General features: G+C 42.0%; 1 protein-coding gene across 1 annotated transcript in view; it reads left to right on the top strand.

Annotated features, from left to right (window-relative positions):
- APBB1IP (amyloid beta precursor protein binding family B member 1 interacting protein) overlaps positions 1–24,719 on the top strand; it is a 61,447-nt gene that overhangs the window by 32,151 nt on the left and 4,577 nt on the right. The window contains exons 3-13 of the mRNA XM_028749727.2: positions 442–529; positions 1,002–1,303; positions 3,713–3,790; positions 6,669–6,828; positions 8,532–8,653; positions 12,591–12,665; positions 13,531–13,674; positions 16,695–16,805; positions 21,797–21,895; positions 22,977–23,094; positions 24,006–24,097. Coding sequence (XP_028605560.2) covers positions 442–529; positions 1,002–1,303; positions 3,713–3,790; positions 6,669–6,828; positions 8,532–8,653; positions 12,591–12,665; positions 13,531–13,674; positions 16,695–16,805; positions 21,797–21,895; positions 22,977–23,094; positions 24,006–24,097 — 1,389 coding nt within the window. The remainder of the gene's footprint in view (positions 1–441; positions 530–1,001; positions 1,304–3,712; positions 3,791–6,668; positions 6,829–8,531; positions 8,654–12,590; positions 12,666–13,530; positions 13,675–16,694; positions 16,806–21,796; positions 21,896–22,976; positions 23,095–24,005; positions 24,098–24,719) is intronic.

Below are 24,719 nucleotides of genomic sequence, written 5' to 3'. Positions count from 1 at the left end.
TTTTTATTTTTTTGCCTTAAGAAAAACTAGATAGTATGTGAAATGCATGACATTTCACTTGTTTGCGTTTTGTTAGTGACTTGGGGAGTTGGGGGGATGGTTGAACACAGTTGTGGAAGCGGGGAGGGGGAGAATGGCTTATAGTCAAAAGTTTCCTGTCCCCCTTATGGTGTTCACACTGAATACATGATAAATAAACAGCTCAAAACTCATTTCCCCCATGTCATATGAAGCAGCATTCAAATGTGTTTGATATCAAAGGTGGGGTAAGTTATTCTGGAGAAAGGGATGTTAAGACTACACTTCCAATCACAAAGCAAACCTCTTTCTATAGAGAATAACCTGCCCAGTAGATAAGTTTCTGGTCTTAGGATACCTTGAATAACTTTTCTACCATGACTGTTGCCATTGACAGTGATATTTCCCCCCTTTCTTCATCAGAGTTTGGGAGTAGAAACACTCCCACCTCCACCCAGCAAAGCAGCCAATGAGGAATATAGTTTTGCAGTGGGTTTTAAAGATTTAAATGGTGAGTATTTGTATTTTGTATTACTATGATCTGTTTGTCAGGGGAGGGGGCAAGCACTATTTAGCAAAAAGCTAAATGGACACTTTTCTGAAACAATTCATTAGTTTTGAATGTGTAAAATGACTTTGGTCTAACTCTTGAAACAATGAAAGGTTAAATATTCTCTTTCTTTCAAAAAAGCGATCCTGTAAATTTTACCAGAGCTATAATTTGCTTTTGACTATGGTACTCAGGTTATTATATTTCATTTCCCTATGCAAATCTTAGCCTGGCTTTTAATACTCAGATGTAAATTCCTCTAGTACAGTATTCCCAGGTGCTCTTTTAAAAACTTGCCTCTGTCACCTCCTTGGCTAGAAGCCATCCTTATTATAATCTGTGGAACAGCATCTACTCACACTAGCGGAGCAAGTTGCACAAGATCAGTACTGAAATGATGCCTGAGATATCTGTATTTCCCCCTCCTTAACAGAATCCTTAAACGCATTGGAAGATACCGATTTGGATGCTTTAATGTCTGATCTTGTAGCAGACATAAGTGAAGTGGAGAAAGCCACATTCCAAGAACAGAAAGATGCCTCTCATTTCCAACGTGCTGCCAAGACTCAGGCTCCAGCAAATGCTTCTGTCACCACTTATGCCCAGTCAAGTTTCCCAAATATTGCCGTTACCCAGGTTGAGGATGATTTGCCGCCACCTCCTCCAGAACTAGCCTTTGGTTTTCCTCCTCCTCCTCCACCTGCTCCAGCCCAACCTCCTGAACCACGCACTCAGGTGAGCAGAATCTGTTGCGGCTTAAAATTAGCCGCTGTTTCTTTAATACGAAAGGAACTGAGTCAGCATGAGTCAGCTGCCTACAATGAATTGGCAAAGCCTGCATGACTCGTGCAATATTTCACCTACATATGCCTGTATATATAGAGTGGTCATTGATTGTATGTGGTGTGGGTTGGTTGGTAGCTGATTGTGTTTGATATATAGAAAGCTGTCGGTCATGGTTGGAGAATACTTTTTTAGAATAAAAGCAGCATTCTGCAAAGTACTCTTTCTCAAGGACTCTTTGGGCCAACTTGGGTCCAAGGACCAGGCAAAGGAGGTCAGAACCTTTTCTTTTTCAAACACTGACAGAATCTCATCTCAAAACTCTGCTAGGCTCTTGTTTTAATGTAGCCCTTCACCAGCCTGGTGTCCTCCATATACTTTGGACAGCAAGTTCCACCAGCCATAAAGTAAAGGGACCCCTGACCATTAGGTCCAGTTGCGGACGACTCTGGGGTTGTGGCACTCATCTCGCTTTACTGGCCGAGGGAGCCGGCGTACAGCTTCTGGGTCATGTGACCAGCATGACTAAGACGCTTCTGGCGAACCAGAGCAGCACATGGAAACGCCGTTTAACGTCCCACCGGAGTGGTACCTATTTATCTACTTGCACTTTGACGTGCTTTCGAACTGCTAGGTTGGCAGGAGCAGGGACTGAACAACGGGAGCTCACCCCGTCGCAGGGATTCGAACCGCCGACCTTCTGATCAGCAAGTCCTAGGCTCTGTGGTTTAACCCACAGCGCCACCCTCCATCAGCCATAGCCAGCCTATAATGAGAGTTGTCACCTGGTGGAGGGCACCAGGTTAGCAAAGGCTGTTTTAACGATTCTGCAGATGTTTTCCATAGCACCAAAAGAGAGAACCTAGAATAGCAAAATGAAAAGCCCTTCTGTTTTAAAAGCAAAATCACTTTATCCTGACCTTTTCAAGTACAATCCAACTACCCAGAAAGTTTCTCTTGGCCAGAAAGCACAATATCAGGTATTTCATGTTGAGACAGCCCCATGTGGAGAAGTACAGTGGTTCTTTAGTCCAGAGAGCTACCACATCCCCTTTGTCTTTCTGGTTTTGCCTGAGATCACGAAGCAGAGAGGTGAATAACATGGAAGTTTTCCTGCTGAAGAGGCAGACTACTTTTCTGTAAAAATTGAAATGTTAAGCTAAAACTGAGTTTGCACCTTCAGCAGGGCAAGAAACTTCAACAAATGGGTGTAAAAACATATCATCCTTGAATCAGACCAAAGACCTATTGAGTCCAGCAGGACATGAGTGGGATAGCACTTTCCTGTTCCTATTCAGAGAGCTACCACCTCTGATATTGGAGGCAACTTATAGCCATAACAAATGTTGGAAGACTCAGGACAGATTAAAAAAACAACAACTGTATTTTCCTGTTTATAACATGCCCCCTGTTTTTGGGGGCTCCAAATTAAGGAAATGGGGGGAGTTTGACCAGAGTCGTGGGGCTTTGGGGGGCGGGGATTGCCGAAAATCTCTCACCAGACACTAATCGCCCCAAAATTGCCACAGCAGAAGCCAGTCAACAGCAGCCCTTGTCGCAGCCACCAATCACATGCCAAATCGCTGCTGACAATCTCCGGCTCGCGGCTACAACCAATCGCCCATCCACCCTCTGCACTATCCGTGTATAAGACAACCCCCAAATTTTAACATTCTTTTAGAATAAAAAACGTCGTCTTATACACGGAAAACTACAGTACTTATTTACACAGCACATAGTTTAACTAAGGAACTCATACAATTGTAGAGTTGGAAGGAACCCACGGGCCATTTAGTCCAACCCCTTGCAATGCAGGAATCTGCAGCTGTCCCTTACAAGGTTTGCACCTGCAGCCTTGGTGTCATCAGCACCCTGCTCTAACCAGCTGAGCTATCCAGGCTGGATTGTGGTGGTCACCAACATGGATGGTTTTGAAAGAGGATTACACAAATTGATGGAGGAGAAAGCTATCAAAGGTCATGCCCTGCTTCTGAACAGCAGTTGCTGGAATTCACAGAAGGGCAGAGTGTTCTTGAGGTCAAATGCTGTTTGCTGGTTTCCCACAGGCATCTGGTTGGGCACTGTGAGAACAGGATGCTGGTCTCTTCTTATGTTCTTGTGTGATGGCCTTAATGTCAGAAATTATGGCGGTCCGCAAAACGAGAAGAAACCAACCAACTAGAACAGTGGTATTCAACATAAAGGGATGCTGTGCAAACCCATCCTGGAGCAGAAAGCACCCAAAATTGAATTTTAAAAGGGAGAAGGAATGAAAATGTTCATGAAATGGAAAGGGGATAGAATGCTTCTTACTGGGGTGTGGTGTCTTTCAAAGGGGCTTTACAATCTTTCTTCTTTCAGGAAGAACAAGAGGCGCAAGCAAAAGCTGACAAGATTAAGCTTGCATTAGAAAAACTGAAGGAAGCCAAAGTTAAAAAGGTAGCAATCTCTATTGTATTTTATTTTTGCAAAAGTATTGACAGTCAAACCTTACAATTTTAAACAACCATTTTATACAGTCACTTATTGGCTTGTTTCGTGTACCTTCCCCTCCATTTTGTTTGTCTGTTGATTGGATGATTTGCCAAGATGTCCAGATCACAAATCAGACTCGGGTCATACGTGTTTTCCACCAGGCTGTGGATATTCCACTTCTATTTACTGAAGGTGGTTTTTTATGCCACCCTTCATAAATAATTATTCCAGAACAGTTAAAGGACAGTAGCAATAAAATATACACAGAACAATTAAAAAAACAAATAGATGTGTTTGATAACAATCCATCAGAACAGGAGTGTTATCATGAAAAATAGCCGTACATGGGAACTGTAGCCCTAAGGACTGCTAATGACTTTTTAAAGAAACGAAAATAGCTGCCCTTTCCATGAGCGGTAAAAATATGTCACCTTAGCTTAGATCCTAGCCTTTTCAGTGAACACAACAGAGAAGTCTGTTTATGAAATCTGAATGATCAGCCTCCTTCTGCAGTTGTAATGGCATTTGTAGCTGAGTAGAGCCATGGAGCCTGACATCTGCGTTGCTGCTGTTTAAGTGGATGAGGCGGGTATGGGACTTGGTGGCAGTGAGGTTGGGGCTGCATGGCTCACGGACAGGACAGGACAGCAAATTGACTCAGCCAGGATGCCTGCACACCTTGCTGCCGCCATGCCCTGCTCCACTCTGGTCCAGGTAAGCAGCAACAATATTAGGCTCCAGAGCTCTGGCCCACTACTTGCCCCACAATTTCTCCAAAAACTCCCTGTGCACCCACCCAAAAGATCTGCTCCAAAGGTTGGAGGAGCCTTGTGAATGGTTTCCATGCTGTGAGGGCTGCAGGTGGATGGGGAAGGTTAGCAGTACTGCACAGACACACGCTTTTGCTAAATAGAAGAGTAATTGAGAGTCTTAAGCCAAGGCGCTCACTAAATGGATTTCCATTTGCGCAATTCTCCCCAAATCTGTTATAGGGGTTCCCCCAACTCTCTGGAGTAGAATGTAAAAATGCTATCACCGTATTTCTGGGCAATCCCAAATATTGGCCTGGCATTATTTCCACTACCCTTTACCTTTTCTTCTCAAAGAATTATAACAGTGTATTCAAAACAAACAAATATTCTGCACAAGTACCAAAGTACAAGTTACTAAAGTGGAGGGATTGGAAAGAATACAGTTAGTTTCTCAACGCACCTTGCTTTTTATAGTTTGAGCAAAATTCAACACTGCACTGCCAGAGCTGTTCGTGCAGAGATCTTATAATTAGAATTAGCAGAACTAAAGTAACATTTACTGGCAAGGAACTGACTTTTTTATTTTCTTAGATGCAGACAGATAGTAGGACTGTGATTATTTAGGAAGTCTCAAGTCTCCTTCTAGTGAACACTTCTCTTTTCACTTTGTGGAAACAAGCGTTTTGATCATGAAGTAGTAGATAGGAACCTCTGTTTTACCAAGACCCAGTAATAATTGAGAACCATTGTAGCTGATCGTAGTAAACGCAAACATGAACAACATGTGCCAAATGCTTAACATGTGAAAAAAAAATGCTTAACATGGGGGGGGGGGATGCACAGCCTTTGTAGCTATTATAAAGTCAAAAGGTAGGTCTGGCTGAGAGCGAGAGAATAACTAGTCCAGGATAGCCCAGATTGCTTCATAGCGGAATGAGGATTTAGACCTTTATTGCTAACGCTCTAACCACTAGACCACATTAGAGCACCTGCTCCTTTCATTGTTGTGCAGCTGGAGGTATCTCAGCGAATGCAGCTTTTTTGTGGCAGAGTATTGGAGGGCTTTGAAAAGCTGGAGGTGCCCAAATTCCCATGTCTGCAAAACCATTAAAGTTTCAGTGTCTCTAATGCAGAAAGGTCAGTTACACCTGAATTGGTGCATACCTGAACAATGGCTTCCTATTTCTTCCGACAGAATGCTTTAATATACAAGTGAGATTCTGTCCTGGTGAAAGGCAGGTACTATATTTTCTTAGACATAGCCCTTTCTTCTGCACAGTCTATGCCAATCCTAGACCTGTGTAGTCAGCCATGCGGGTCGTCAGAAACAGTCACCAATTAACGAATCTCTCAAGCAGAGACCAGAAGATCTGGTAGGGTGTTTTTATCCCCGAAGTCAATATAAAATGAGATTAGGTGTTGAATTTTCAGTCAGTTATAACTGGATTCTAGATTAGGTCTGATCTGATGGGTTTGTTGTTCCTTCATTTTATATTAACCCTCCCAATATCATGGCCTACTCTGAGAAGGTTCTAAAAATAAACCACACAGGGAATGAGAGAAAATAATAATAATTTCAGGGATACTATATAATGTTGCCAGCTGATGAGGAAAAACTAGTGCAGCCTGCTTCTGTATCTTTAATAGTAGCCTGATTTGCTACCACCAGGAAAAGGAGCTTTTAACGAGAGGGAGATATGCATTAAAACCTCCTAATTTTTGCTGAAGCTGATGCTGTTAAAGATGTAAGAGCAAGAGCTGGTAAAAATGTTGGCAACTCTGCTATCAGGCAAACTGTGTGTTTAATAATGTTTTAGAGAAACAATCTGTATATTTACATGACATTTCAGTTACTCTTTACTCAAAACATGAATTCTGTCTTGGAAAGGGGCAGGGAAGTAGAGCTGTTGACTGGGGAGTGTTCCCAAGACATATTATGTTCCCCCACCCTACCCCCAGGTCCAATTTTCTGATACATGATGGATTTGAATTGGCAATAATCTCTCTGATCAGCCCAGGCAGATTCTTGACCACAGTAGCCTTTTGGTCCACATTGAAATTAACTGCCTCATCTATTATTCTCTCCGCAGCTTGTTGTCAAGGTGCACATGAATGATAACAGTACGAAATCCCTGATGGTGGATGAACGGCAAGAGGCACGTGATGTATTGGACAATCTCTTTGAAAAAACCCACTGCGACTGTAATGTGGACTGGTGCCTTTATGAAATATACCCAGAGCTACAAATAGGTACGTTACAAAGATTTTGGATCTTCTTACGCTATATTTTTAGAGCTTTACTAGAATGCGTTTTGGAATGTGGGTGGTGCTGTGGGTTAAACCACAGAGCCTAGGACTTGCCGATCAGAAGGTCAGCGGTTCGAATCCCCGCGACGGGGTGAGCTCCCGTTGCTCGGTCCCTGCTCCTGCCAACCTAGCAGTTTGAAAGCACGTCAAAGTGCAAGTAGATAAATAGGTACCACTCCGGCGGGAAGGTAAACAGCATTTCTGTCGTGCGCTGCTCTGGTTTTGTCAGAAGCAGCTTAGTCATGCTGGCCACATGACCTGGAAGCTGTACACCGGCTCCCTTGGCCAATAAAGCGAGATGAGCGCTGCAACCCCAGAGTTGGCCACGACTTGACCTAATGGTCAGGGGTCCCTTTACCTTTACCTAGAAAGCATTTTGGTGATACCACATCAGGCAACATTTTGCCATTGCCAACCAGCACCCATCTCTTCGTTTTGGTGGGTTCTTGTTTACGTCCAATAGATCTGAGCTCCTAGTTTTGGTGTGTCTTCTTTCTACTAATGGTGTGTGTCACACACTAGGGACGGTGCCCCCTCCCTTTACTCCTTGCCAAGGCCATCCCACTTCCCCGCTTTCCTTACACGTCACCTGGGCCACCCATCTGCCTGCTCGCCCATCTGGGTCTGCCCACCTCAATCTCTGGTTGCCTGCTTATCACCCTCCCATGTTGGTGCCATGCCCAAGCAGTTCTAAGAGCCCAGTCTGTCATAACACTGTAGTTCACAGCGCCACCTACCTGTAGGTAGCAAACTGCTGCATCACGACAGCCTTACATGTTTATTGTATGTAAGGATATATAAATAAATACATGCAGGGGAGTGTTAAAAGAAAAAGTCTGAAACGTCAAAGTACCTAGTGAAATCTAGGGAATTCCATTGCAAACTTTTACAAACTGAAAAAAAATAAAAATCTGGGAAGTCTTTCTGTTTTGGCAAAGATACTTTCATATGGTCTAGTCCAGCGGTTCTCAACCTGTAGGTCCCCAGATGATGTTGGAGTACAACTCCCATCACCCCTAGCTAGCAAGGCCAGAGCTCAGGGATGATGGGAGTTGTAGTCCAGCATCATCTGGGGACCCACAGGTTGAGAACTGCTGGTCTAGTCTATCATGGCTCTTGGGGTCTGAATATTATGGATAAGCAATTGCTTTGAACCATTTTAAAAAGGTAAAGGACCCCTGACAGTTAAATCTAGTCGCAGACGACTCTGGGGTTGCGGCGCTTTCTCACTTTACAGGCCGAGGGAGCCGGCGTTTGTCCGCAAACAGTTTTTTCGGGTCATGTGGCCAGCATGACTAAGCTGCTTCTAGTGCAACAGAGCACTGAAACCAGAGCAGCACATGGAAACGCCGTTTACCTTCCTGCCAGAGCAGTACCTATTTATCTACTTGCACTTTTTGGCGTGCTTTTGAACTGCTAGGTTCGCAGGAGCTGGGACCAAGCAACGGGAGCTCACCCCATCGCAGGGATTCGAACGGCCAACCTTCTGACCGGCAAGCCCAAGAGGCTCAGTGGTTTAGACCACAGCACCACCCACATCCTTTTGAACCATTTTACTACATTTAAATATAGGAATGTGCTCTGATGACGGTGCATATGTGTAACATATCTGTCTGTCTTAACATTTCTGGTTTGGGTTTCCCTAGAAAGATTTTTTGAAGACCATGAAAATGTGATTGAAGTCTTATCACATTGGACCCGGGACACTGAGAATAAGATTCTGTTTTTAGAAAAAAAGGGAAAATACGCTGTGTTTAAAAACCCACAGGTAAAGTAACATAACTTAGGCAAGCCGGTGGATAGTAAGATTTTATTTCATATAGGAATGACTAGATATTTTATTTGCTTTGCAGCCCAAGTGACAAAGATTGAAGGTGCATCCAGTCTTGGTATATCAAAGGGATCTTGAGTTGTGCTTCTTATGTATCAGAGCACAATATTGGTTACTAAACACTAAATAGTCATTCTTGGGAATAGTCACTGAAGGTCAAAACTGAAGTAACACCAAAGTGCATTTTAGCATCCAACAAGGAAAGGGAGATTTCGGTGGATTTCTTGATTTATCCATTTGGCGAGCCCCACTTCACTCATTCAGCTTGCCATGGGCTCTGAGAGTCACTCTGTTCGTGGGATAATTAGTTTTATTTTCCCAGGGAAATCGTGTTAAAAGGCTTTGCTCCATTTTACTCCAGTGACCCATTAAAATGGATGGTCACAAGCTTGTGTCAGAAGCTGCAACATCGTTAGTACGTACAACTCCACATCCTCAAAATATCTTTATAACGTGAAATTTAACTCACTTTGTAAAGTGACTGCTATGACAAATGGACTGCTCTTTGGGAAGATCGGAGTGTTTCCCAGACCTGGCTTAGCAGCATTGCAGAATAAACTTATCTCACACCAGCTGCTGCTGCTGCTACTGTAATTATTTCTATCAGTGCATCCCAGTTAATGCATCTTCACTTTAGAACTGGGGTGACCATGGGGTTTTGTATGAGGATGCAAACTCAGATTCCTGGAAAGCATAAGAAAACCAAACCATCCAACCCCCATTTTGGGGGGGATGCGTAGTGACCTTGGAAGCCCATGCTGCTTATGATAACATAGTCTTAATTGTGTGTGTTTGATAAAGTTTCATTTGGTGTACAGCCTGCATGCAGAGCAATGGACCAAGGAATCCACCCCTCTTTCAGTTAATGAGCTGGACGTTGTGTGGTTAATAAGGAAGAGCCAGGTGCAGTCACTCAACAATGAAAATACAGATAATTACTACACAGCTGCCTCAATCACTATGCCCCAACCTTCCTGTGTACTGGTGGGTGAAGGATGACCTGGAATAAGTAAATGGGCTAGCTTATTTATGCTTGCCATGACACGTAAAGGAAAATAACAGCAGAAGGACATCAAATTCCGCTTTAAAAATAAAATAAAATTCATTGCCTGTTTTTCATTCTAAAACAATCCCAAACCTGGGTACAACGCTAATAAGAATGGGGGGGGGGGTCATATAAAGTTGTATTCAATTAACTTTTACTCAGAGTAAGCCCATTGAATGGCTGTGACCAACTTAGGCCCATTAATTTCAGTGGGTCTATCTACTCTGAGCAAAGGCTAGTTGACTACAACCGATAATTAACCAATAATCAGTAACATGATAAAGCATCGGTTTACAAATGTATTGTTTTATTTATTTATAAATCTTGTTGCTGCTTTTTACAATAAAATTATAAAGTGGGGGTACAATACTGATAAAATGCAACAAAATATTCCCATCAGTAAAACACGCAAGAGCTCATGCACAGTTAAATAGCTTTTTACAAAGTGCCGTGGCAAAGATTCAATCAAAATCCTGGGTGAATAAGCAGATTTTCTGTTGGTGCCAAAACGTTACATCTTGGCATAAACTCTATCTGAGGGCCACTAGCAATTCTCTAGTTAAAGTAAAAGAACACAATGCACAATGCTTGTTTTGAGAATCACACTTTCATATAACGAAAAACAGTTGTCCATGGGAATCGCAGAAACGGAGATCCTTTTGCTCCCAACCAACAACTACCAATTGTTAAATGGGAAAGCTGGTAGAAAAGAGAAACTAAACGTTAGTTTTTAAGCTATACTTCTAATGCTTAGGTTTGTGTTACAATCCCAGGAGAATCAGCAAAATTGTTAAGCAACCTGCCCTTTCACACAGATTTATTTATTTAATATATTTATACCTTCTCCATTAGTATATCTCACAACAAGGTGGCTTACAAGAATCTATAGTCTCCCCTTTGCATGCATGCGTGTATATGCAATATAATGCTCACCAGCATTTTTATGTTGTACAGTGGTACCTCGGGTTAAGTACTTAAACCGTTCCGGAGGTCCGTTCTTAACCTGAAACTGTTCTTAACCCGAAGCACCACTTTAGCTAATGGGGCCTCCTGCTGCCACCGCACTGCTGGAGCACGATTTCTGTTTGCATCCTGAATCAAAGTTCTTAACCTGAAGCACTATTTCTGGGTTAGCGGAGTCTGTAACCTGAAGCGTATGTAACCTGAGGTACCACTGTATACTGGCAATTTGCAGCAGAACTAAGAAGCATATAGTGTCTGCCTCGTCAGAGACTATTTCTCCTCATAGTATTTTCAGAAAGGAACCACAGACTTCTTTCAGACACGTGTGGTCATCTTCAGTGGTGCTGTAGTCTATAGGAGATAACATGACAATTTATCCACCTGTATAACATGCAGCCTCGTCCTTTGGCCCAGCCTGCTTATTGAAGGATGATGAATGGCGAGCATTTTCCCTTTTTAGCAATGGAAGAGTATCAAATAAGCAACAATGCATAGCAATGCTGAAAAATGAGACACAGGAAAAAACCACATCTGTATTAATATGGGTTTGACAAGCAAGGTCATATGCTGTTGTCAAAAACTCCTGTCAATTATCTTTCTTGTTTACCAGTACCAACTCCCATCATCCCTGACTAGCAAGACCAGTGGCAAGGGATGATGGGAATTGTAGTCAAAAAACAGCTGGAGGCACAAGGTTGGGAAACACTGGTCTATAGCACTGAGTTAAAGATACAGGGTGGTCTGTTTCCCCTTTAAATAAATACCAGATGCTCAAATATAAATTGCTTGTAGCCATAGGAAGTTCTTAAAAAAAGAAAAAAAGGCTGTGAGCAGCTGTTTTGAGTTTGTTCCATGGTGACAATAGCAAGATGAGAATTGGGTTTGTTCGTGCATATGCAACATAAACAAATGCAAACAGCTTTGGTCGTCTTTGAAGGGGACATTAGGTGCAATGCATGTGTTTTCTGTGCAAGCCGCGCTGAAATTTTGGTTTCCTATACAAGTCTCAGTGTCCAAGAAGAGCATGATTGTTCTGTGTATATGGTACTTCCCTGGAAGTTAAGTCCCATTAAAATTTCAAGGACTTTCCCAAGTAAATGTGATTAGGGTTGGGCTTTGGCAGCATAGTTGTATAGGATTTACTCCTGGGAAAGTCGGCACAGGATTGAAGTGTAAATGCCTTTCGTATGTATCATGAATACACTGCTTATGTACAGAAATACTTTCCCCTCTCTTTCCATTGGGGAGACTCGTATTCAAAATGGTCATGTGAAGTCACATAAATTTGTTTCCATGTTTATCTCAGACTTCTCACCTCTTGCGCTTCTTTGCCAAATTCCTCACCAGCCTTCACTGATCATAGTCTGTATAATGAAAGTAGTGATCATAGGAAGCAAGTGGTCCACTCTAATGAATGAGGAGACACACACTGAAAATTATTTTGCATAGAAAATGTGCAATAGCATGCAGGTGTTGTTGTTTTTTTTAAAAAACTTAGCAATAAAATATCTGTTTTTTGCACCTTCCTGAGAGCTCTGATTGGCTATCTGACTTGTCCAAGGCCCTCACTTTTTCATCATAGTTGTCACCAGCTGCTCCTCCAGCTCCTCCCTGCTACCACCTGCTTGCTTGCTAGGCAAATGAACAGGCACACCGCGGTACCTACTGCTCCTGAGAGCTCTGATTGGCTGTCTGATTGGAAACTTTATATGGACTATGGCAGCTACTGGGACTTTGACATGAAATGCAATTGGGTAGACACAGGTATAGCACCTGCTATTTGCACCTGTTGTTTTAGGTATAGGGACCTTCCCAGTTCATGGACATTGCCTTATCATCATCACCCTTCTTTGCATTTTTAATTAGAATTTCTACTTGACCAATAAAGGGAAAAATGAAAGCAAGGAAATGAATGAAAAAAGCAAAGAGGCTTTACTGGAGGTAAGCAAAAGTTTGGGATAAGCAACACTGCATTTGGCTATGAAATGGATGGATGTCTTCCTAAGACCCCAAAAGCAATAGACGTGTTTTAGCAAAAACAGGAAGCTCTAGCACAATAGGATTAAATGCACAATTCTCACAATGGAGGGGTGTGAGATGTGAGGTCCCCAAAGAATCAGTATTGACTTTGTAACTGTCACAAATGATTTACAGTTAAAGGTAAGCAGTGAGGTAAGCCAAGTTTGCTGATGACACCAGATTGTTTAAGGTGGTAAGAACAACAACAACAAAGGATTAGGACATCCTTTCTAAAACTTGGGCCCCCAAATGTTGTTGCACTACAACTCCCATCATCCCTGACCACTGGTCCTGGTAGTTAGGGATGATGGGAGTTTGAGAAAGGCTGCCTTAGTAGATATTATTTTTGTATAGTTAACCTGCTAACCTGTGGCCAGTGTGCTGCTCTAGCTAACATGACTGCTTGTGGGCAGGCAGTAGCTTAGTGGCAGAACACTTCCTTTGCCTACAGAAACATCTCAAGTTCAGTCCCTGGAAAGGCTCTGAAAGATCCCCATCCGTTGTGCTGTTCCCCTATGTGTAGTCCTTTTTTGAGTGCGCAAATCATTTGTGTACATAATCTCAATAGCCTTTGCGACCTACAAAGGGCCATAGCTCGGTCATAGGGCAATGTTTTGCATGTATAACTAGGTTCAGCCCCTGGCCTCTTTAGGTAAGGCTACGAAGGACTCCAGTCTGGAAGCCCTGGAAAGTGGCTACCAGCCCGTGCAGGCAGAACTGAGCTAGCTGGCTCTGACGTTTCCTGCGTTCCGCTTCTGTTTTGTCTAACCCCATTTTCACTCCACAGGAAAGCTTCTGTGGCACATCTGTCACTGTACCAGAAGTTGAAGGGGCCCTTTATTTAAAAGAAGACGGGAAGAAGTCCTGGAAGAGACGTTATTTTCTCCTGCGAGCTTCTGGAATTTATTACGTACCCAAAGGAAAGACCAAGGTCAGGCAAGTCAAAGAAATCCTTTCAGGCAATAAAGCAATTCATGAAGGTGAAAGTAAAGAAATCCCGAGGTGACATTCTAAGGGCAGCATCTGGTGCACCTGAGAGGGGTCCTTCTTTGGGCTGCAGCACTTGTGCAAATATTAGAATAGAGTTGCTGGGCTCCTTTGGGGCTACCCCCACCCCCACTCCCTCCAGGTTTGTTTTTCCAGTTAGATTAAAAAAAACCTTTCGTTTCTTTAAAACCCAGACATGAAAGGAAACCAAAAAGGCCAAATCTGCAGTTGCCCATTCAAAGTAAAAAGGTGCCATTACTTTTCGTCTAGTTCCCTATGGAAACGTATCTTGACAGTTTGCAGACATTCAGGGTTTTCTATTGGCACGAGGCAAGCAGAAGAGTCTTGCCATTGTTCAAGGCAGGCTAAAGAGAAAGTTAGAGAAAGTATCAAATTTGGCTTTGATAGCCTCTTTCTTTCCCTCCCTCCCTCCCTCCCTTCCTTCCTTTAGCATATCTGCCATGCATTTTTTTCTACCAAAGATTGTTCTTTGTCTGGATAATAAAGGTAAAGGTAAAGGGACCTCTGACCATTAGGTCCAGTCGTGACCGACTCTGGGGTTGTGGTGCTCATCTCGCTTTATTGGCAGAGAGAGCCGGCGTACAGCTTCCGGGTCATGTGGCCAGCATGACTAAGCCACTTCTGGCGAACCAGAGCAGCGCACAGAAATGCCGTTTATCTTCCCACCGGAGCGGTACCTATTTATCTACTTGCACTTCGGCGTGCTTTTGAACTTCTAGGTTGGCAGGAGCAGGGATCAAGCAACGGGAGCTCACCCCGTCATGGGGATTCGAACCGCCGACCTTCTGATCGGCAAGTCCTAGGCTCTGTGGTTTAACCCACAGCGCCACCCGCGTCCCTAGGATGTAGCTTTTGAGGGGAGACAAGGAATCCCTTTTCTCTCTCCTTTTGTTTTGGTTCCCCGCCCCCCACAGAGGCAAAGGGATTCTCTGAATCTATGATTTTGGTATATTACTAACAAGCTTGAGCTTCCTATAGTTGCCACCCATGTGCCCCCTCCCACAAATGCATAAGGGATAGTAAAGGGGACTATAGCTGGAGGGAGGGTGGAAATCAGCTTAAATTGGTGAGGGGGTGGGGGGAGGTCCTCACTTGAGCAGAAGGCCTGTGGTGGATCCACTGCTGTGTGGATCCAAGTCTGAGGGTGCAATCCAGTATTGTACTATGGCATTTCTGTTCTTTTCATGCACATTTTGTTGAGGTGAATGGGCACAGCCTGGCAGTACCACGTCAGAAAATTCACCTTGAATTGCCATCCAGAAATACATAAGGAAAGTGAACAGAAATCCACTGCTGGTGGGACATATCTCTGTTCTGCCAGTAACATGTGTGCATATATTCTTCACTTAAAACATCACAGAGCATGTTACAGTCTGGGACCTGTAAAGATGTGAATTCATTATTTGCACCTTTTACAGGGCTCCGCTTAATTCAATTATGGAAGAGGTCATGAACAGGGCATGGCACTGAAATCCCACCCCCACTGACAACTTGCCCTGCCCTTCCTAGCTTTGTGTTCTTAAGGTCTACAAGCATGCTTTTCTCTTGAGTCCTGATGACGGGTTACCTGCAGCTAGGCATAACTGAACTCCTAACACACCTTTCCTCCATCCTCAGTCCAGGAAAAGCTGGTTTGGGAGGAAGCCGTTTGCAGTGGATGATGGGGGGTTAACAGTATTAAAACACAAATAGAAGGCACAGGTGTGGTTGTGATAGTTGCCAGCATAGCATCAGGTGTGCAGGGTGAGTTTAACCCTTGCTTCCTTGCTGCGGAGCTGAGAAAAGAACTTCAGAGGAGGGACTCTTGCTGCAGTCGCCATGGCTATTGAGACCCGCCCCCCAGCAGAGCTTCCATTTGCAGTCTTTATAAATGTGCATGTTAAATGCAAATACCTATTTAACGCCGCATCTAGTTTGTCATCAGTTGGCTTAAAGCGTAGCCAAAGTCAGGAAGAATTCTGAGACTGTGTTCCATTTCCATTAAAGAAGCATCACATGAATGCCTGTGTTATGTCGTTTACTCACAGTTCCTTAGCTCGGAAATTGGGTGCGCTACTGCACTAGTAAGAAAAACTTCGTTGTCATAGCAACCCGTTAAGAACAAGCAAGTGCTATTTCACAGCACTAGACAAAAGGCAACTAGAGGCGAGAGGGAGATTTGCCCTTTTGATGCAGCCTGGAGCAGAATCACAGATCAACTTTGCACTTGTATGCAAATAAACCTTGAACATGACTGGAGAAAAATTCATTATTTTATAAAGATGCTTGAACTCATGCTGGCATTTCCCAGTGAACATGAATTATATATGTGGTTTTCTTGCACATGTGGGCATTGTATTTTACCCCTCAAAGTGATGATCCACCCAGTGTTTTAGGATTGGGGAGGCCACAGGGGCGGTTACCCTTGGTGCAAAATTATTAGGGGCGCAAAATTTCAACCCCCAGTGTTGCCTCAATACAGACTGCGCCTTTAAGTATTTGAGCAGAAGAATGTGCTTTGAATGTGTTTTAAAGGTGTTGTGTTTACACAGCCATTATAGAAACATCTAAGGATACATTGGTTCCAGGGGATCACAGTAACTTGCATACCCTTCTGCAAAGGAAACTAAAGTCAGATTGTGTTAGAATACGTGGGTAAGAAATCTATTTAGGAAAGTTCATGGTACCGAATTAGGAAATAAAAAGGCTACACAGAAAATCAGTACACAAACCAGCTTCTGATGTAAATCTTAGTGCAGCTACTCATTTTTAACTTGAAAGCTCAGGAAAAGCCTCAATTCTGATATTCTCTCTGTTGTTGTTACGCTTAAAAGTCTTTGCATTAAGAAACAGGATCAGACTAACCTGACGACCGTGTTTAGTGTCATAATGTAATTTCATATAATTTTTACCTTTTACCTTTACTTATAATAATTTATGGTGTGTTTGGCTTTAATTTTGTAGACATCTCGGGATTTGGCTTGCTTCATACAGTTTGAGAACGTAAATGTTTATTACGGTGTTCAGTACAAAGCAAAGTATAAGGCACCTACAGACCACTGTTTTGTCTTAAAGGTAGGTACAAAAGATCATGCATTCTGGAGTGGCTGTTGTAAGCATGTGTCACATTTGTAGTGCAATCCTGTTGTTCTGTAAAAGTCTTCTAGTTAGAGCCTAGAAATGGAAGTGAGATTTCTAGAGTTTCTGGATATAAACAATCTTTAGAGGGCAAAGGTAAAAGAGGGAAATAGCAGGGTTTCAACCTCATATAACTCTAGCCTGTTTGAATCTAATCAATGAAGGGCTTAAACCATAGAGTAAGCTGTCCGGCCAGGCCTAAGCCTATGCCACTTCCCACCTTGAGAGGAAAAGGTCACCAAGCCTTTATTATATTCCTCTTTTCCATGTGACTCAATATGTAAGGAGCTCTGCATGGCTTTAACCAGCCTCTTTTGTTTCCGACCAGATCGGAGTCTGAAACTAGTGGTTTTTTTCTTTACCAATAGTTTAGAAACTTTTACCTTTTGTAATTAAATAATATTTTGGCTGCCTTTGCATCTTTTCTGACTGCTGCATGGAAAAGCACATGAATCTGACCTTTGAAGATTTTTGTAGGTAAACCATTTTATGACTTACCAAAGGTGTGGTCTATCTCTGTGCTGTGGGGTGTGGATTAGCTTGGAAAAAGCTTTTAAAAGGGGACATTTGGGGATTCAACAAAAGAGCACATTTTTAAGTTTTTACAACTTATATTTCCATGCTTTTCTTTGCTTCATGTTTTGTGATTTTAAATCTCTGCTGGAGTTTTCTAATCCAACAGTACTTGCCCCAGACTTGGGTCTTGGTTTCCAGGATTGCAACACAAATTAGGTATGACAGTGTGAAATGGAGTTTTAGATGAATGTTGATTGGAACAATGGCATGGTGGGAATGCTAAGTCCCTCCCCAAGCTCCATGATCCTGATTTGAATTATTGAAGTATAAAAGTTTCCCTCATGATACACTTCACATTACACACCAAGTTTCTTCAGTTTCCCAGGCTCCCAGCTGCTATTTATACCTTTTTAAAATGCAGAGGATCTTTTGAACTGAATATTCTACATCATATCTAGTTTGGCTGGAAAGCCTGGCAGACTCCAGAACTGTTGAAATATTTGAATGATAAATCCCAATTTGCAATGATTTTAAATGAATAGTTATGCATGCCAGACACAGAGCTTTGAGGATTGGCTATGTACAGGCCTTGGCCTTGTTGCAATGCACTAAGTCCTATTTATTTTAATGGAACTTCCAAGTATGTTTGTAGTCTGTCTTTTTTGCCAACAAACAACTAGGTGTTTGCATCCCCATGCCTGCTAAAACTTAGGGCATGGTAGCGCCTTTTCAGGAGCATTTGCTTTTGAGTTCAAGTTATGAGCACTATGGCATTACTTTTGGAAATTCAAAGAGTCACTAGCATAAAATCTTAACCCCAAGGTTTTTTTTTAATAAAAAATATATTCACAGTTGACAGTAGCAAGGTAATCTAAATGTAAATTGGCTCGTTTAGTCAGTCTGTTGTGTCTGATACCAGGAGAATTTAATTATGCTTTATTGGCGGAGGTTTTGCATGAGTAACCTGAGAGTAATGGTGCATAATGTGGAATTAATCTAGGGTGAAAGAATTGGTGCCCTGGGAACAAGCTGGCACAATAGCATCATCATACCCTATTTCCACGCCTTAGTACCTGCCATTGCAGCCTATCCAGCTGGGCTTTGGTAATAACCTTTAGAGACATCTTTCAGATGGTGCTTTGAGAATTGTGTTGCCATGTTCTTTAATGTTGGCCTTCTAGGGCTAGTCCATGTAATCTGGTACATATATGTCGTAGTGTAATAAACTCAAAAACTGCATAAAGCTGAAATCCGGAGTTCGTCTTGTTGCATCCCAGCCTGCTTCCCCTTGCAAACTGGTTGATGTGGTGCAAAGAAACAAACGGAGGTATTTGACTGGTGAGGATATAATCACACATTCAAACAATGAGAGCTGTTCCAACTTTCAGTGAGAACTGTTCCAACTAAATGTGCCAAGTTAATGGGAGGTCATGCCCACCATGTGCTTATGACCAGGACAGTAGTTTGTATTTATTATTTATTTGTTTCACAAAAATCATACAGCGTTTACAAAAGATAAAACAGTAAAATCAAAGGGGGGAAAAACACAACCACACTTTTTTTAAAAAGATATTTATTAAGGTTTCAACATTTTACAAAACTAAGAAAACAAAAAAAAAATACAAAGTAAAAACAGTTAAAAACAAATAATTTTTTCCAGATCTTATCTTTCATTTGCTTGTTTCCCTGACCTCCTTGCACCTCCCTTTTTTGTATTCCAGTTCAATTAATTAGTTCTTTTCCTCTTTGATTTTATCTTAATCTTTTATCTTAATATATTATAGCTTTATATTATCACCTGTTAACAAACCATTTTATATATTCCTTTATAACATTACTACTAAAAACCACTTAACTTCAATCCAACATCATTCTAACATTCATTAATTTTGCAGTGTTTCTGTAAATAGTCTTTAAATTTCTTCCAATCTTCTTCCACCGACTCTTCTCCCTGGTCTCGGATTCTGCTGGTCATTTCCGCCAATTCCATATAGTCCATCACCTTCATCTGCCATTCTTCCAGTGTGGGTAGATCTTGTGTAACACAACCACACTTTAAAACATACAAAAGCTAAAATAACAAAACAGATTAAAATTACCCCAACATTCTAAGCATCTGGGCAAGTTTGTCTAAATAAGAATGCTTCTATCAGGCACCAAAGAGTTTGTAGGCTTCTGCTTTGAAATGCAAAAGTTTAATGGCTATAATGGAAATAGCTACTTCTCCTAAAACGCTCCCTTCCATACATTAATCCAGTTCGTACATATGGCTAAGAGTGAATACACTTGAGACACATATGTGTTTCTCAGAGAGGAGATCCCAGCCACATCTTGGTGGTACTGCTGCAGAGCTTCTGAGAGAGATGCCGTGGTTTAGCTGAGCATGTCACTTGAACCTGGGTCTCATGGTTTGTCTTGCTTCAAACAAACCATGATCTATAACCAAGGTTTCGTTCTTGGGTTTACTGCTCGTGGTTTGCCTGAAGGAGACAAACCACAAGCCCAGGTTTGGAGGACACGCTAAGCCAAACTACGGCTTAGGACTCAGGGGTGCCCAAGCTTTTTTCAAATAGGGCCAGATTTGATGATCTGAACATGCGTGAGGGCTGACCAAAGTTATTAAGCTTTTTTAAAAAAGGATTTCCCCCCAGGACATATTCTGCCACGGGGGCCGGATTAAATGATTAAATCGACCAGTGGGCCGGATTAGACCCCCGAAGCAGACTTTGGACATGCCTGGCTTACATCAAAGCAACTGGAGAATGTGAGGGGGCAGGAATTCTCACACACTCAAGCTTTCACGCTAAGCCATGTAGCCACTGAGTTGCAGACCTTAAGACAGGGGAGCCCTGCCTCATGTTGTAATTGGCAGCCAATAACTAATGAGAATGCTTCAGAGGGAAGACAAGAGAAAGGAACTGGAGGGTATAACTAAATATTACACACCAGCTCGGGCGTCAAAAACCCTGCCAGCCTTTTTATTTCTTTAAAAAGAAAAGCTGCTTTCATGAGGGGAGTTTCAAGTGAAGATATTTGAATTTAAAAACACTTCAGAAAATCTGCAATGCTTCCTTATGGAGCCTCTTAAAAATAATGAAGTATATTATTTGGAATATTAAGGAAGACTGGCAAAGGTTAGCGTCATGGTAATGTTTGTTTTGGTTAAAAGCGATCTTTAAAAATTGAAAAGTATCTGATGCCATCTGCTGGATTTAATGGATACTTACAACGCATCAAAATTCCTAGTTCTCTGGCCCAATAGAAGACGGAAGAATCATTTCTAGAATGGAAGTACCATACTCATCAGCACTGAGCTGACCATTCTACTTAGCATGCGAACATTTTAGTTGCCCTACATTTTTCATGGTGCAGAAGATACATTTTGAAAAAACAATTGTTGCAACAGTGAACAAATAATTTGTCCTGATAAAATTACAGACTTTTGTCGTGCTATGTAATAAAGTTTCACTTGATTATTCTAAAAGATCACACCACATTTTCACCTGAGTATTGGGTGGGTTCCTGCCACAGTCTGAACAATTTATGTATTCAGTAAACATTTGCCATATGTTATAAAAGGAATAGGTGTCATGGGCCGAATTGGGTGAAGGTTTTGTGTGTTTACCTTTGCTGCCATGTACTAGTGATTAGGTGGAACAAGTTTGTTATGAAACTCACCCTGGGATATTTTTTGTTAAAGGGCGGCACATAAATTAGCTAAATAGTAAATGAATTAAATACAGAACTCGGAACACACTGGACTTCATGATCAGATGTATTTTATAGTATACATTTTATGCAGATTTTCCATTAAGCACTAAGCAGATTTTCCATTAAGCACTAACAAGGTTATACTTTGAAGTTAATGCATGACAAACTCAAAAATTAACACACATAGTAGGGAGGCGGTGAGGGGATGGATTTGTTGTTGTTTTTTAACGTATGCAGAAAAAAATATTGGGACCAGGGAAACTATGTATGCAAGCTGACACCAGATCCTAAACAGAGACACAGAAATCCTAAATTAGGGGATGTGGAGCAGAGACTACATCATATGCTTCTCAAAAAATTGCTTGCTTCTTGGAAACTGCAGATATGTTAATCTTCTAGCTTATACAACTGCCAGATGACAATCCTCAATGGAGACCTCAATTTACACACTGAATGCTAAGCTCAGAACTGTGACATGCCTCACATTTACTTGGCTGGAAGTCATGTTGAAAGTAGGCCGTTTCAAGCTAAGCTTCCACCCAACAAATATCTCCTTACAAATGTGTTTATAATAAGCAGCATTTTGTTATTAAGCATTTTGTGACTCGTTCACAGATGTATGTCTAATTTGTTTCCCGCTAATTTTTCCACTTATTTTAATTTCAATCTATTTTAATGATAAATTTTTTTATTATTAATAGCATCCCCAGATACAGAAGGAGTCTCAGTATATCAGATATTTGTGCTGTGATGACTGGCAGTCTCTACATCAGTGGGTAACTGGCATAAGAATTGCAAAGGTATGTAGTGCAAGATGTGCAATCAGTGTTTTAAACCACACACACACACACACACACACACACACACACACACACACACGTTGTATGATTTGTTGATTTTCACAACGGACGAAAATAACTCTTGTTCCTTTCCAAGTAAAATACAGGCACACAATGGATAGACATTTGTGTAAATGTGAGATAATACAGATGCAAATGTAATTAGGTTGTGGGAGCCTAGAGAAGTCTCATCAGCCATCTGAAAAAATATGAATAAGCTGTTCTAACTGCAGTAAGGAAAACAAGACAAAGATTGTAATGTGCTCACACATGGTTTATACCTGTGGATCAGGATTCCTATCTGGTGAAGGTTGCTCTTCCCATTTGCAGCATGCATCAGCTCATGCATGGACTGCACTGCCAGTGGGTGAATTCAGGTAATAGTTTGCCAGCTGGCAACTCACCATGATGTGCAACCACCCAGCAAGCCAGTCTTCTGTATGAAAATGCCAGAGGTTACCACCCGTTTCACCACATTTCTGGTAAGGTGCAGAAGTGTAATAGCAAGACATTTTGTGTGGTAAGGGTAGGTCCTGGTTAGCCTAATGCACCAGCCTCCTCCGATCAGTGTTGCAAACCACCCTGAATGAAGCATCAGAAGAGTGTGGTTGGAATTCTTACATAAGCAGATAAAATAGGATGGGCTAGGTCCACAAGTGAGTTCATCCAGCGTGTGAATTTAAGCCACTGTAAACCTAGGGATTCAAGGTTTAAATTGCCTCTTACCAAATACAGTACTTAATGGAATGGGCTGTAGGTGATCTCTGAACCCAACAAATGGAAATGACTTTACAAATGTATTGGATTCTAGACACCCATCTGCTCTGATGTGTTTAAAATCCTTGCGCCTGTAGTTTTATAGTACTGACAGTAGTTTTATGCTGTAGGCAGACCTAGTACCATTCACTGGAGAGTATCTCTGTGGAGGGTTGGTTGTATTAGTCAAAACATCAGGAAGCAGGAAAGTGTGCTTTTATTCTTTTGAAGGGGCATTGGTGGTAATATTCTGTATATAGGCTAAAGAATGTGCTTATATTCTCAGTATGGAAAGACGTTGTATGATAACTACACCCGTGCAGTGCAGAAGGCTGGCTTAGCTTCTCGACTGACCAAGCTAGGGAATGTTCAATCCTCCACTGCTGCAATATCATCTTCAAAAGGTATATGATATATGGTAAATGTTAAATTGTGTGTGTGCGTACATAAGTTATGGAAGAGCATCCTGCATGTTGGGTTTTCTGCAGATTGGTGTTTGTTCTGATTCAGCGGTAAGCAGTGGGTTTTCCTGGGGGAAAGGGTGGGACAAGAGAAAAACTTCTTGGGCTCATGCCTTGAAATCACTGGAGAAGCGAAAAAGTAGATGAGCCTTCAGTGTAGACAATTCTGAGCTAGATGGAGCAGTAGGTCTGACTCTGTATAAAGCAGCTTCCCATGTTCTTAACAATTGGACACAGGTGTACTATAGTTCCCAAAGTGTACTATAGTTCTTCTGGATTGTATTTTAGTTGTAGCTTAACTTGGCCTCTTCAACTTTGGGTCTTCAGAAGTTGTTGCACTAAAACTCCCAGGATCCCTGACAATTGGCTAAGCTGGCTGGGGATGATAAGTGTCAAAGAGTTCAACAACAGCTGGGCTCCCAAGGTTGAAGAATTCTCATTGAAACATATTTTTGTTTTGCCAGTTCAACATTTTCTAAAAAGGGAAACTAGAAGTTCAAGGGGGGGAAAGAGAGAGAAGCTGCTGCATATCCTAAACTGCAGAGCAAGATATGACACTCCTGGCCAACTGAACAAGTTCACATAATCCTCTGCAGAACAGTACAGTTCAAGCCACAGAGATTTCTTCTTGGCTTTGTTCCCTTAATTAGTTTGTCAGGAGTAGGGCATGTCTGCAGCTCCTTAGAGAAGCATCAACAACATCATGCAAAACTATTCACAGGGTACTTTAGTATCCTATGGAGCTTAGTGTATTATTTCAATCATGACTCAAAATAAGAATGATTTTTGCCTTTAATCACTCGAATTTGGTTTTGCAAGCCTGTTGTTTCTTTCTTTTTAACTGTGCATCCTAGGTAGTACTCATGCTAATGGACAGGTCCCCCAAAGCACGACCCTCGCTGCTGCAAATTCTTCAGAACCTGAGAAACCTGCTGAGATGCCAAAGGTACAAATTTAATTGAACGTATCATCATAAATTCAGCATTAACATAAATACATCTGTAGGCAGGAAGCCTAGAGGTCCATGCAAGGTCCATGCATTCTTGCAGTTTGACTAGAAGTCTACACATATTGGCTGCAGCCACCCACAGCCCTTATAACGCACGAAAGGTACTTCTTTTGTCAATCTTGAAATCAAATAAATAAATAAAATGGCATGTAGGAAATAAAAAGCAATAGGAATACTATTAAAAATCAATATGAATATTTAGTGCTATGGAAATGTCATTTCCCATCTTCAACCTCATCTACTTTAGACCACCTAAATGAAGTTCATGGAGGACTGGTGGTCCACAGAGCCCAGTCTAGGAACCCTTGCTCTCCATTTGGCTTGTAGCACTTGTGCCAAAGTACCTGTAAATGAATTAGGAACTGGAGATGCATAAAATATAAACTTTGGGGCACCTTTGGTGGCACTGTGGTCTAAACCAGAGCCTAGGGCTTGCCGATCAGAAGGTCGGTGGTTCAAATCCCCGCGACGGTGTGAGCTCCCATTTCCGTGCGCTGCTCTGGTTCGCCAGAAGCAGCTTAGTCATGCTGGCCACATGACCCAGAAGCTGTCTGCGGAC

This window comes from Podarcis muralis, chromosome 12, assembly GCF_964188315.1.
Source record: "Podarcis muralis chromosome 12, rPodMur119.hap1.1, whole genome shotgun sequence".
Classification (NCBI taxonomy): Eukaryota; Metazoa; Chordata; class Lepidosauria; order Squamata; family Lacertidae; genus Podarcis; species Podarcis muralis.
Note: the sequence above shows the minus strand (reverse complement) of the source record. Positions and strands in the feature narration are given on the sequence as shown.